Source organism: Acanthisitta chloris, unplaced genomic scaffold (genome assembly GCF_000695815.1).
Source record: "Acanthisitta chloris isolate BGI_N310 unplaced genomic scaffold, ASM69581v1 scaffold42897, whole genome shotgun sequence".
Taxonomy (NCBI): Eukaryota; Metazoa; Chordata; class Aves; order Passeriformes; family Acanthisittidae; genus Acanthisitta; species Acanthisitta chloris.
The window spans coordinates 71,730-84,826 of NW_008684074.1; the positions used below are offsets into that span (position 1 = coordinate 71,730).

Here is a 13,097-nt window from a genome sequence, read left to right on the forward strand (position 1 = left end):
CAGATATTTTCATCTCCATGCCCCATTACAGTGAAATCCAAGCCTCTGGTTCGGAGGATCTGGGGATGGGGGTGGGCAGAGGCTGCCTCTCTGGGCTGAGCTCAGACATTAATTCCTCAACGGCACCAGATGGCTATAGCTAACCTTCACCAGCTTAATCTTTTGCCATTTTGACTTCTGAGTGCTGCCACAGCACAAATAAAAAATGGGAGAGCGATGAGGTTTAAGATGTGCTGAATATTTAAAGCCAACACCCCCAAACACTTAAGAACTCACCAGTGTCGCTGAGCATTTTTCAATGCTACTCTATGGAAGCTTTGGCCAGCTGGTTTGCAAAATTAATGGAAAGCCATGTTATTTCTGAGTCTCTACAACAGACTCATGTATCTTCTGCTGCTTTGAAAAACTTCAGGCTAATAAACTGAACAGCAGCCAACGGGAAGCCTCCAGTGATTTCCAAGGATGATGGATCTGCCCTACATTGCATTTTCCATTTAGATGGGTAAGAAAAGCTTTTCAGTGCTCTGGAAATCTCTGAGATACTGAAAAATCCCTTCCCAAACCAGGCAGAGAAAAGCAAACCCCTGAGTTCTTTAATAAAAAATAAAGAAATTAATTTTTCAGTCAGTCCAAGTCAGTAAAAACGCTCTATGAAACAAAGATATCTTGTGTTCCTTTTCTAATTAGCTGACACTTCAAAGTAAGGGTTCATTTGTTTTTCTACAAAGTTAAAAGATTTTGTTCATTCATTTCATTCATTCATTTATTAGAAGATAAAGTTCCAGACCGAGATCTCTCTCCCAGGAGGGAAACTGCTCCCACACCTGTCCAAATGGCGCCGACCTGGCCCGTAACCAAAGGAGGGTCCTGCAGCACAAGCCTGTGATCTATTTCACCTTGTTCTCACCTTCAGGCAAAATACATATTGCTCAACCCATTCTGCTATAAAATGTCCCTGGAAGGATTAAAAAATGGTCAGAACCACTTACAAATCCTCCTGCGAGACAACAAGAGAGAAAAGTCATGATATATCCAACCAAGAAAGAAAAAGATGGTTTATCTGGGAAGTTCAACATCCCCACTGGAGAGACCGTGGCAGAATTGGGCCATGTCCCTCTGACCCTGATTAATATCTCTCACAACAAGTGAGATGTGCCAACTTCTCAGGACAGTGGGAAAGCCACACACACTTTTTCTGCGGTTTCATTTCCCCCCAACATCCATTATTCCAGCTAATTAAAGGAGTGGCTCTGCACTAAGATGTGCCTGCCAAAGGCAGTGGAAAAGATGATGTACTGAGCACAAAGCCACCCGCATCTAAACACAGCTCACAGTCAGCACTCACTGCCCCAAAAGCAAACTTATAACCCTAAAGGAAACCAGATCTAAACCAGAAGAATGCTTCAAAGGCAGAAATCCAGCACTGAAGGGATCTTTTTCAGTATTACTGCATATTCTGGAAGTATTTTTGATTGTTTACATGCCAGTACCACACAGAAAACATGCTGATCTGACCTAAACCTTTTCCAGCAAGCACATAAGACCTCGTAAAGGACATGCTGACAATTTTAGGTACAGCTGTGCAAAGTGACCAATTATCACCAGAATCACTGGAAATTTTCTGTTTTGAAACACTCTTAACCTGCAAGGGGAAAAAAAAAGCATTTGCTAACGCAAATCTGAAAGGAAAAAATTAAGTCCCAGATGGAAAAATGCTCTGGACTCTCCTGCCTTTTCACTGGGCTCCAGAACTGAACTATGAAAAACAGATGCCTCCAAAGGCTTTAGCTCCTCACTTACACAATCATTCTCCATCATCCAGGATAATGGGGGAGGAGAGGACAGAAAAGCCTCAAATACAATGAGACTCAGCAGTCTCATCTTGGTGAGCAGTATCAGGGTCTGCCAGCACCAGCACTGAGCTGGGGCTGAAAAGCTCTGCCAGATCTGAGCAGGCTCCCGCGTTTTTGTGTGCACCTCCCAGATCCCTGGGACTCTGGGAAGTATTTCTATTGTTCAAGAAGCTAAAATGAAACCGAGCTGGTTATTCTTTGCTGCAGTACAAAAGAGGCTACACAAAGCCACTGCAAGGCAATGAGGTCAGACAGAGCACTAAGAATTACACACTGGAATATGACTGTCAGACCAATGCCATCGTGTCAGGGTGCAAATCAACACTGGAAAGTGCAAGACAACTCTGGGGTCACTAATGATATCTGCAGCTATCCAGGGGAAAGCTACCTGTGATGGCCTTGGACGTGCCTCTTCTCTTGTGCTCTGCAAGAGGACATGATACTCTCCACTTGCTGCTTTTTAATGCACACACCACTTCCACTGCTCTGGGCTGTACCTGGCAGAAGAAGGGCAGCAGGACTGTGATCGTCACTGCCCAGGACCTCTTCTTCCCACCTGGGCTCCAGAGGCTGCAGCCAGGCTCTTGTGTACTGATAATCCCTAGACAACCCTCTATCCAGCTGTGCATACCAACACAAGGCTCCCATTGCTGCACACCTTACCTTTAGTTCCAATAGATAACACCAAGACAATCTCCACATCCCAAATGAATGGCAGCAACCAACATCAAAGATGGGGCTGCTGCTGCCTCCTCCTCCTCCTCCTCCTCTCCCTTCTCTTTCCAACTTTTCACCAAGCAGCTGGGTAATGAACAGCAGACAGCCCTTCACTAACCCTGTCATTCTACTTACCAGCATGATGAACTGGGAATTGTAGGTGACAGGGATGGTTTTCCTCCCTTCTCTGAGTACAGGCATCAGGCCCAAGCTGCTTCACATACACATGCTCAATCTTTTTGAAATGTAGAAGCACTCAGAGCATCAATGGCCACAACACATTTCTCAGGGGTCAGACTGTCTCATGAAGGTACCATCACCCCTGGCAGACACACACCTGGCCTTTGGGCAGGGAAGGAATGGGACAGAGATGACCTCTGGCAAGCACAGGACAAAGACTGGCTCCCACAGGGAAGGAGGACACTTCACATCCCTCCAGTAATGTCCTCTTTGGGGTACAAAGGATTAGAAAAGACCACAGAGAACACTGATGGTGTTAATTTCCACCTCCAAGGGAAAGCAATTGAGGGAACCCAGAGAGCTCCAAATGGCCAGAGAGCCAGTTGCTGTATTGAAATTACGAATGACTCAGCTCTAAGTGAAAGTTTCTATTTTTGCTTTTTGGCCTCAGTGATTTGGTTCCCATCCTACAGCTTGAATCATTCAGAAATATGCCTTTGCATGCAAGGCCAGCTATGCCACTCTTGCTTTCCAAATTTTAAATTGGAAGATATACATTAAGCATGCAGAACTATGACTACACTCTTGGATTTTCTTCATGTTCGTTTCCAGGCATGGCTGGAAAGAGAGGATTGTTAAATGATGAAAGGTGTCTCTAGTGAGATCATTCCTGTCCAACTGAATCAAATCTTACAGCCATGAAACCAAACCAAGTTTATGAAACTTCATAAAATTAAATTTCATGGCTAACTTTGGTTTCTTCTGAAACTTTTCCTTTTCCCTAGTGTTCAAGCTTTCATCAGAAGGGAAAAAAATATCCATGCATCAATGTTTTCTCTCTTTCAAAGAAATAACTTGCTCAACATTCTTCTTAAAAATTAAAATACATCATTAATTATTTGAATGGAAGAAATGGATGGTCTAATTGCAAGATTAGAGATGAGATGAGCTTGGCTTGTTGGGCTTGAAGGCTGGATGGGGATAGGAGTACTGTTCATAAATACATCCAGAGGGAGACACCAGGGAAGGAGAAGAGCTATTTATGTACAGTGTATGAATGCATCATGGTTGACAGCTAGAAGAAAGCTTAAAATATTGGAGAAATGACGCTTGGAACAATCTTCTAGAAAAAGCAGAAGCAACAGACAAATCAACTTGCTTAAAACAAGCCCTGCATAAATATAAGTGTGACACAAGGACACCAACCTACACACTCCTTCCAGTCCTGCAGCCAATGTTCCCGTATTAAACACGGGCAAGAGTCAACCACCAAGCACTAACTCCTAACATGTGAGATGGTAACAGCTTCACAGGCTACTCTGAGGAAAGTTTGGAGAAAAAGAGTATCTTTTATTAAACTAACTGATAGATCCAGGAAAAAGGAGACAAGTCTAAGTGAAGAAGCCTTTCAAAAGACTTGAGGGGAGAAACATCCCACGCAGCAAACTCCAAGCTTAGTACATGTTAGACACAGTTCAATGAGTTTCTTTACTGTGTTTGCTAGACTAATAAAACACCCTTTGCTATCCTCACTCCTCATTTATCACCAAGACAACAATCATTTTAGATCAGTTTAGGAAAAAGTGTTGCATGCATAGGAAAAGAAAATGCAGTCAAGATACTGAATTTGGTTGGTATCGAGAGAGTTGAAGGGGCAATTTGGCAACAGCAGAGCCAAGGGGGATGTAGAGCTGGGAAGATGGATATGACAGTCTGCAAAAAAAAAAAATAACAAAACAGTGGAGAAAATGAGGCTCCCCTCCAGCTTCTACTGAACTCAATGTGAGCTCTTCCACCAGCTTCTATGCAAGACAGAGCAGATCCTCTGGTTTCCAGGACAGACTATCTCAGAGGGAAGATTACCTTAACAGCTGTGTCTGGAGTAGGAGAGAAGGCCTGATGAAGTCTTGTGCTGTTGGCCAAGACAGTGCTGGTTCTGAATCAGGCTGTGATGTGTTGCCAAAGCTTTAACAGGGGCTACCAAAAGAAACAAAACCTTCCCCCACTTGTGACTAATCCTACAAGTGGCAGAAATGTTAGAGAGGGAGAATGGGAGGTATTTCATCTTCCTGATGCCTGCGAGTTTCAGCAGTCATTTCAGTGGAGGGAGGACAAAGACTCCGCCTGGGAGGATGCTATGTCCAAACAAAGGTATGTGCCGTGACCCTGCTGCAGCTCGCAGCATTTTTAGGTGTCTGCTCCAAGGGAGAGACAGTAAAGTGAGACAAAGCACCTTTCACCCCCTTCCCACCAACCTCTGGTGAACTCTGATCCATTGCATCCAACATCCTGGTCCAAGCCATGCAAACGGCTTTGATTTGATAAGCTTTTATTCCTACCCTGCCACTGTATGAAAGGTCCAAGGTGCAAAACATGGGACAACTGTGACCAGGACTACAGGCTCATTTCAGGAGCCAGATTTGTTTGTTTTTCAAGCTATGTATGAGATCTGAGAAGGGATCCTGTCCATTACTGTTACCAAGAAAAATAAAATGTTCCTGTTTGATGCAAAAATAAAAGCATTTTCAAAGGCTCTTTGATGTGCAAGACAGAGAGACGTGCAGGCAGATTCTGGAGGAGGTCTTGTCTTCAGCAATTACCAGCACTCTTTTTGAATCCTACTCCCCAGACAGAACTTTTATGCGAAGTAGATAATCATGCTGCAGAGTGTATCAGTTTGAAACCTTGTGGCTTTTCAATTAAGCAGCAATAACCTCTAGTCCAAAAAAACTCCTTAACCAAGACAGGAATAAAACAAACAACCCCCAAAACCAATTACCAGCAGGTGAAGCAATTGCAAAGACACACATGCTTTTAAAAGATTTCATTTTGAGCTGTTCTGGGGTAGCCATGCCAGTTTTCTAAGCGATATTTTGATCAGGAAAGCAAGCAGTGATGCAATTTCCACAGCGACCACAAACATACCAAGAATATTTGAGCTAAATTTATCCAGACTTAGAGTCTGAATCACTGCTTTGGGTCGTTATTTTTCCATGATTTTAAACATGCACAGGAAAGGAGTTGTGGATAGCCTAAGACTGAGTTTTCCATAGCAGCATCTGAAATGCCAACCTTTATGTTTGGGAGCATATTGACTGTTAGAGAAGAAATGATGGTCCTCCAGCTCCCAACCCCAGGTCACTGCTCCTTCCACCAGTTGCGTTTCTCCTGCCCTTCCTGTGGCAGACTGACCCCTTCCCTTACCCTTGGACAACACAACATGGGGTTTGTCTTTGCAGACAAGGAGTTCCCAAAGCTCACCATGGATCTGCTGCCCTCTCCAATTGGAAAGGGCAAGCCAAAAAAGAGAGGATCTGCACCAGATATCTCACTGCTCTGCACAGCTCCATGGCAGACCCCAAGTCCTGCTAGTTTGTCCAGAATAACACAAATCCCAGAGACAATCCCCAGAACCCCTCTGACTGCAGGAAAGCTTTTGGAAGGTTGAGGGCCTTCCCTGAAACTTAAAGACTTCTTTTATAAGTCCTCTAAGGGCAAGGCACAACAAATTCAAAGCGTGGAGACACTTCTGTTATGAAACTTGCACAAAAGAGCTGCTGCTGTAGTGATACGTAATCATGCAAATAAGCAATTGCTGACCCACTAATGAGCACACAGACTTGGATTAAGGAAAGGAAGTAAATATCAGCCCAAATTGATGCAAAATCTGAAAGAGAACCTATTAAGAGACAGAATTCATGGTTGAGTCACCATCCCTGGAGGGATTTAAAAGCTGTGTGAAAGTGGCACTCGAGGACATGGTTTAATGGTGGCCTTGGCAGTGCTGGGGGAACGGTTGGACTCCATGATCTTGAAGGTCTTTTCCAACCTTAACGACTCTATGATTCTACACAGCAGACTGGGAGTTGAATGGTATGAAATCCATCCCCCACACTCTCATCTGCAATGCAAACAGTTCCTCCCAGTTCGCTGCCTTCTGCCAAGCAGAGCCCTGGCAGCCCCTTTATCGATCAGAGAAATGAAAAACAAACAAACCACAGACTTAATGCTGTAAAGATCCCTGAAGATCCCATTATGTCAGTGCAAAGACTTTAATGGGTTTTGGATAAGGCCCCCATAGGCTTTGGGAAGGATGAAAAAACATAATTCATAGCATTTTCTTAATGCAAGTATAAAATCACCTCAACATCTCTGACAAAACAGTAAATCAATCAACAGGCCTGGTAAAGGCTGAGTCACTGTGAATACTATCACTTGCTTTTTTCCCACTGAAACAGAGCACAGTGGTTATATGACCACAGAATCAACCCTCACCTGAGAGATCCCTTATAATCACACCTTAGCAACATCATAAAAAGTCCCTGTGTACAAGTTCTAAGGGCAAAAGATTTTCTTTACTACCTTATCACCTTATCTCTTTTCCAGGCTTCTTGATAGAGTTGTCATAAGTTACATTTCAATGCAACACACCACAAACACGTTAACAGAAAGGTGGTAAAATAAAGCTGTAAAGCAGCAGATAATGCCAGACACAGCTCAGATAAAGATCAATGTTTTACTTCTGCCTGTAAATCAAACTGGTTCTCAGGCTGGACTCTCTGCTCAATTAGCCTCCCAAGGTCTTTACTGCACCACTGGCTCTCCCAGCGCCTCTGGCCTCCTTGCTACAGCCCTCAAGTTCAAGAGCAGGCTGGCTTTGATGGTATTTATCAGGAAACTGTAAATGCCTCAGCATTCACTGCCCTTTCTGAAAACCCAGGCTCAGTCTGGAGAGCTGTGGCACTGCTGCAGCCTGCACAGGAGTGCAGGTTTAACCACAGGCATGCTCTGCTGCAGACCAGCCTTCCGCATCAGGCTTGGCCCCATGTGAGATTGCACCACTTCTGTATGAAGAGTTTATTTAAATGTTTAAAAATACAAGCCTATTACTGCTTCACTAGTGTACTTCCTATTCCTGCCCAGCATTTCCTACTTCTCCTTCTGCAGGGCACTCTGTAGCAAGACTAACTCACATATGTTACCTGTTCTATATTTTGCTTTTTTCTTTTTTTGCTCATAGGAACACTCTCAGTTTGCTGTTTGGACTCAAATTAACTCACAGCTTTAACAAGCAGGAAGAAAACCAGAATATTTCAAGGCTCATTTAGTCTGATTATACAGAGCTTCACACAACCAACACACTTGGCAGGTCTCTAGTGCTCTGTGTGCTCAGATCACCTCCCAGATGCTCTCCTTGTCCTTCTCACTGCCACGCTGCCATAAAAAACTCAGGGTAATGTTACTACATGATAGTGTGTGGATGGAAAAAGCAGGACAGAGGCCATGAGTACTTTTTCCCTGTTATACAGCACAACGTGCCCCAAGACCTAGCTGCTGGCCCTAGCCCCATGCACACAGCTGATGTGAAGATTTTAAGGTTCACATGGTGATTTCACTAGGAACAAAGTGTTATCAGCGGTGCTCCAACACTGATTTTCCCTTCCTCCTCTGTTCAGCCGGGAAGATTTTAACAAAGCTATTCACACTACCAACTGCAAGTTCCTGCCCTTCACATTTAAGGCAACAAAACCAAGTGTGCAGAAGTGTGAGGAGACAACAGCAAAGATCTCATCTGGAGGCCATGCCCATCCCCACTCAGGAGCTGGTGAGCTGTGCCTGCCTTTATTGCTATAAAGAAGTCAGGTTCTTCCTGTAAACTTTTATTTTTAAGTGGATTTCGCACTGCCAGGCTGACAGCCTGGAAGGCTTGGGCTAGCAATGAGTACAGAAGAGAGAGCAAGGACAGAGTTTGACGTTTCCATCCTTCCACCTAGACTCCTGTCACCTCCCCAAACTGCCAAAGTCCAAACTACCACCCTCAACAATGGCCTCAGCCACATTCACACATGCCCTGCCCTGATGCAAATAGGGGAGTGAGGATGGATGCACAAAGCATGTCCCAAGAGAATCAGCTGTCCCATTTGCTATTGGCTAACCTCGAGCTGTCACTATTCAATCTGTTGTGAAATTTCCATATAACATTGCACTAGCTCCTGAGTAGTCCCTTAAAATGACTCTTTTGACTCTTGCAAACTCTCCTTACTCACTGTGGAGACTGCTCTGTGATTCAGGAAACAGCAGTGCAGGCAGCAAATTTTCCTTTGAGCTGAGCCACAGCCCAGGAGGGTTTGCAAAGGTCACTACCTTTGGGTCATGGGTAGCTTGTTGTTGATAAAATACAAAGCACTGTGAGCTGCAGAGTCCCCACAGCACTCCTGAGGCAAAGCTTTAAGGGCCTCTGGTCCGCTCCAAATGACATCTCAAATCATCATATTCTGATTACTTATTTGCTCTCTCATTTTAATATATAGGTCTCTTTTCCAGGCATACAGTACATGTCTATAGGTGCTTCCCTGAACAGTGGAAAGTCACCAGCTTACAACTGATTTGCCTCAAAAGAAGTTGTAAAGGTTCACTTAGTTAATATCTGTAAAGCTGTTATAAAACTTCAGCCAGTTATCATTGGCATCATTGTCCCTAATTATGTAATGTTAGATACATTCCAACCTAACACCCCTTTTCAATGCTCACTTCCAGATTTAGCAGGAGAGAAGAGACACCCTCTGGCATGTTTGAAGGATAATCCAATTCCACCTCCGAAAAAAACACACCAGTGACATATGAATGCTCTGTAACTCTGAATAAAATTCACAATAAGAGGGAGATAAGCTCCTTAACAGAAGTGCCCTAACATTTCAGAGCACAATGATTGCTCTCCTACATCTTTGAAGAACTGTCTCCTAGAAACCCATGAAAGAATTAAAACCTAGCTGTAAAATTTCATAGGATTCAGAGAAACCAACCAGCCTGTAGAAAGGAGATGAATCTTTATGCTGTTCATACATTGATATCTTTGGGCTTCCTACAAAATTCACATTATGTCACCTCTACTACATTATGTAGAGTTCCTTTAACTAAGTTTAAAAAATCCAAACCCTGTGCTTCATGCGAGACTGCAGCCACCCCCATATCCCTGCTCAGTCTCTTTTAACTAGGGCAAGATGAACAAATCTAGGAGAGGGGAAGCAGGGTTTGAGGAGGCAAGTAATATGCTAACTGCACCCAAACCAGAGCATTTCTCTGCACTCCAGTGACAGATCCTCTCTGTGGACCAGCAGGAGATTGGACAGCATCACTGAGTCGAGCCCAGCACCATCCCCAGAGGGCAGGCAGACTCCCAGTTCTGAAATACAGCTCGCCCACTCCCAGGGAAAGCAGACATCCTGCTGGGATACAGGCAAGATCACTGCACAGCCGAGAGGAATAGCAGAGGAGACACAAGAGTAAGGTGAGCCCTTGCACCATATGTTACCTTTGCTAACTAGAGCCAATGATGCCATGACCCTATTCTCCATGTACATTTGGCCAGGGCTTCATAGCTGTCAGGAAAAAAAAAGAGCCCTAAAAATCCTAAGGCTTTCAAATAATCAAGGCAGTGGGTGCACATGATACCCACTGGAAGGTGCCTCCAGCCCTGTGCCAGCTGTAAGTGTGTGCTGATCCAACAGACCCACCATGGAGCCACCAGCACCACTGTGCTGTTTGTTCAACCCCTCACATCCACACGCCTGTCCTTCCTGTGCCCCCCCAAAAAGACTCCAAGCTCTGCAAGCACTGAGGTCGTCAGCATTAAAGAAATGATCTGGGATCTCACTCCCCTTCCCAGCAGTTCCCACTGAATGGAAGCAGGAGGCTGTATCCACACTGTTAATAAAGGCACGTAAACAATAGGTTCAGAACTGGAGGCTGAATGAGTCACAGTGTTCCTGGTTCAATCCCCGTAATAGGATCCAAATGTAGAACAAGGACCAGCTAACTTAGGGAGTGGACCAGTTAGCTAATGACAATTATTCTTGGCAGGACTCAAACAACCCTGAAATAACAGTGACTTTAAGCATGTAGAGTATCCTTATAAAGAGCAAATCCACCAAGGCAGTACTGGTGCCTTGTGCAAGGATCTTAAGCTTTCCTAGGATCCCTCTGTCAGTATTTCAACACAGTACCAAATAATATAACCCAGACATGTCAGTATAGAATAGTCATACCACCAAGATTTGTATGCTTCCAGTTAACCAGTTTAACTGAATATTGTTACATAACAGCAACATGTAATAAAGTTCTCAGAAGAAAAACCTGAACTCACAATGCAGAAAAGATAACTATTCCACTTTTCACTTCATTACTCACTCCTAAAAAAATTTGCTTCTTTACTGTCTCTTTAAAGAGTGAGAAAAACTTGTCAAATCAGTATTGAAGAAGAAAAATTTCGCAGCTCTTAACACTTGCGAATCATTAGCGTAGATTAAAATTCTTCTCATGGTTTATAGCTTAGTATTCAAGTGGAGATAATTTCTTCTAGAGAGAAACTAAGAAGATAGAATTCAGGAATTTTCAGAACATTCAACAACCAAATGCTACAGAGAGGTACAATGCTAATTAACAAAAGCAAACAGACAAATCAGTATCACAAAACAAGCAGAATACATACGGAGAAAAGAAAGAGTTCCCAGAGCTCCCTGTGACGCTGGTGAGAAACGTCTTCAAACAAGACAAGGTGGCCTCTGAATTAACTATCAGATTTTGCTTCATAGTTGCTGATAAAATCCAAAATAAGGCTGCAAAAACATTAGCTTCCACTGAAGCCTGCTTACTCACTACAGAGCGTCAAACACACCTTCTTCCCACACTTCAAACGCAGATGCTGCCTCCTAATGAAGCGCCTGCTGCACGGGGGGAATACCGTTACACAAGAACCAGGAGGCTATTTCTTGCAGCAGAAATATAACTGGGGTTTGACTCAGAGAAAGGCAGCAGTGCCTGGGAGCTGAGGGTTGCAGCGAGAGAAATCATCCGAAAATAATTTGGCTGCTCCGAAAAAAAAATTCCCAGGAAGCAACCTGAAGCATATGTCCCTTCCCAAAGTGGAATCTCCACCTATGGGTTTGTTAGATTACATAAGCACAAACCTTCTAATCTAGCCCACAATAAATCAGTGCAAGCCACTGAATCGTAGCTGACAGTAAAACTGGAGCAGGTTAATACCCGTTCAGGCTGAGAAATGCTGCTCTGATTTTAGCAGCTTTCATACCCTGAATACCCACTGCATCAGTGACTGGGAACATATTTGCATTCACACACTGAAAAAGCACAGTAAAACATAGTTAGGAACTGGTGAGATGTGATACACGTATTGACTAATTCCGTAGGCCTTTGGAGAACATCGATCTTCAGGGGAATGCTATTCTTACCACCTGAGTAGTTCAACATCATTCTCCTTGGAAATAAAATGCCTTGCTCTGCACTGTAAATTTTCAAAGATTTGGACTCAAATCACTCGAAGATCTTCACATCTTTAAACTTCACCAAAATCTAGTGCCAATTGGCTTCTGAGTTCTCTTAAAACCTTTCACTCCCAATCTGAAGGAAAGAAAAGAAATGCTCCTATTTACCATTTTGTGGATCCATGTTGCTCTCCCTGCAAACAGCGGATTCCTCAGTTCCCACACACCAGTACATTCTGGGTCGCAGTTGTGAAGGTCCCACAGACAAACTTTCCAGAGCACTTCAAACTCAGCAGTGTTGTCACAGCTGAACGATCTCCATCAGGTCAAGGCAGGAGCAGAGACTGCTAGGAAGCATCATCCTGAAGAAATACCATTTATTCTGTTTAAAAATAAACAGCAAAACAAATTAATTGTTCCAGCATAGAAATTTTGAGAACCTCATTCCTCTGTACTCTAACACAGTTGTCCAAACGTTACTTTGCAGAAATGCACTTATACTCCTATAAATGCAATTATTTTCATAATAGCTTTGTTAAGAGCATAATGTGAATTAACAGAAGGGACTAACAATGTCTCCACTATAGAAAGATAATATTCCTAATCTTTCTCCACCAAAGCAGCTCAGTCTTTGGGCAGAGGATGTGGGGGTGGGCAGGGGTCACAGCTGCACTTTCAGATTCTCCACAGGCTGGTGTAAAGGCAGAGCATTGAAACCATGCAGTGCAGCTGGGAAAATCCACACTGCAACCTCAAAACCTTTCCCATCCACAAAGACAACTGTGGCTCTTGTAAGACTGTGAGAAAGTGAAAAATACTGATGTGGTTACTGAGACGATCCTCTGTAGGAAAGAAAAGAGGGTAAAGAGAAACACACCAGCTCCTGTCCCCTCTGCCCAGTCCTTTTAGAGAACTCTGCTACCCTGGAAGCATCAGGCTTCTTCAAACATACTCAGGGAGGTAGAATCAGGCCCTCAGAAGCTCTTAAAGATTGGCTTCTGAACCGTGTGGCATAATGGCCAGCAGAAAACTGCACAGCTCAGTCTCCTGAGGCATTTCCAACTCT

The 13,097-nt window shown here is 43.8% G+C and overlaps 1 protein-coding gene across 1 annotated transcript in view; it reads right to left on the minus strand.

Annotated features, from left to right (window-relative positions):
* LRRK1 (leucine-rich repeat kinase 1) overlaps positions 1–12,266 on the minus strand; it is a 74,976-nt gene extending 62,710 nt beyond the window's left edge. Inside the window, exon 1 of the mRNA XM_009079153.1 lies at positions 12,200–12,266. Coding sequence (XP_009077401.1) covers positions 12,200–12,266 — 67 coding nt within the window. The remainder of the gene's footprint in view (positions 1–12,199) is intronic.
* Positions 12,267–13,097: the final 831 nt, after the last annotated feature.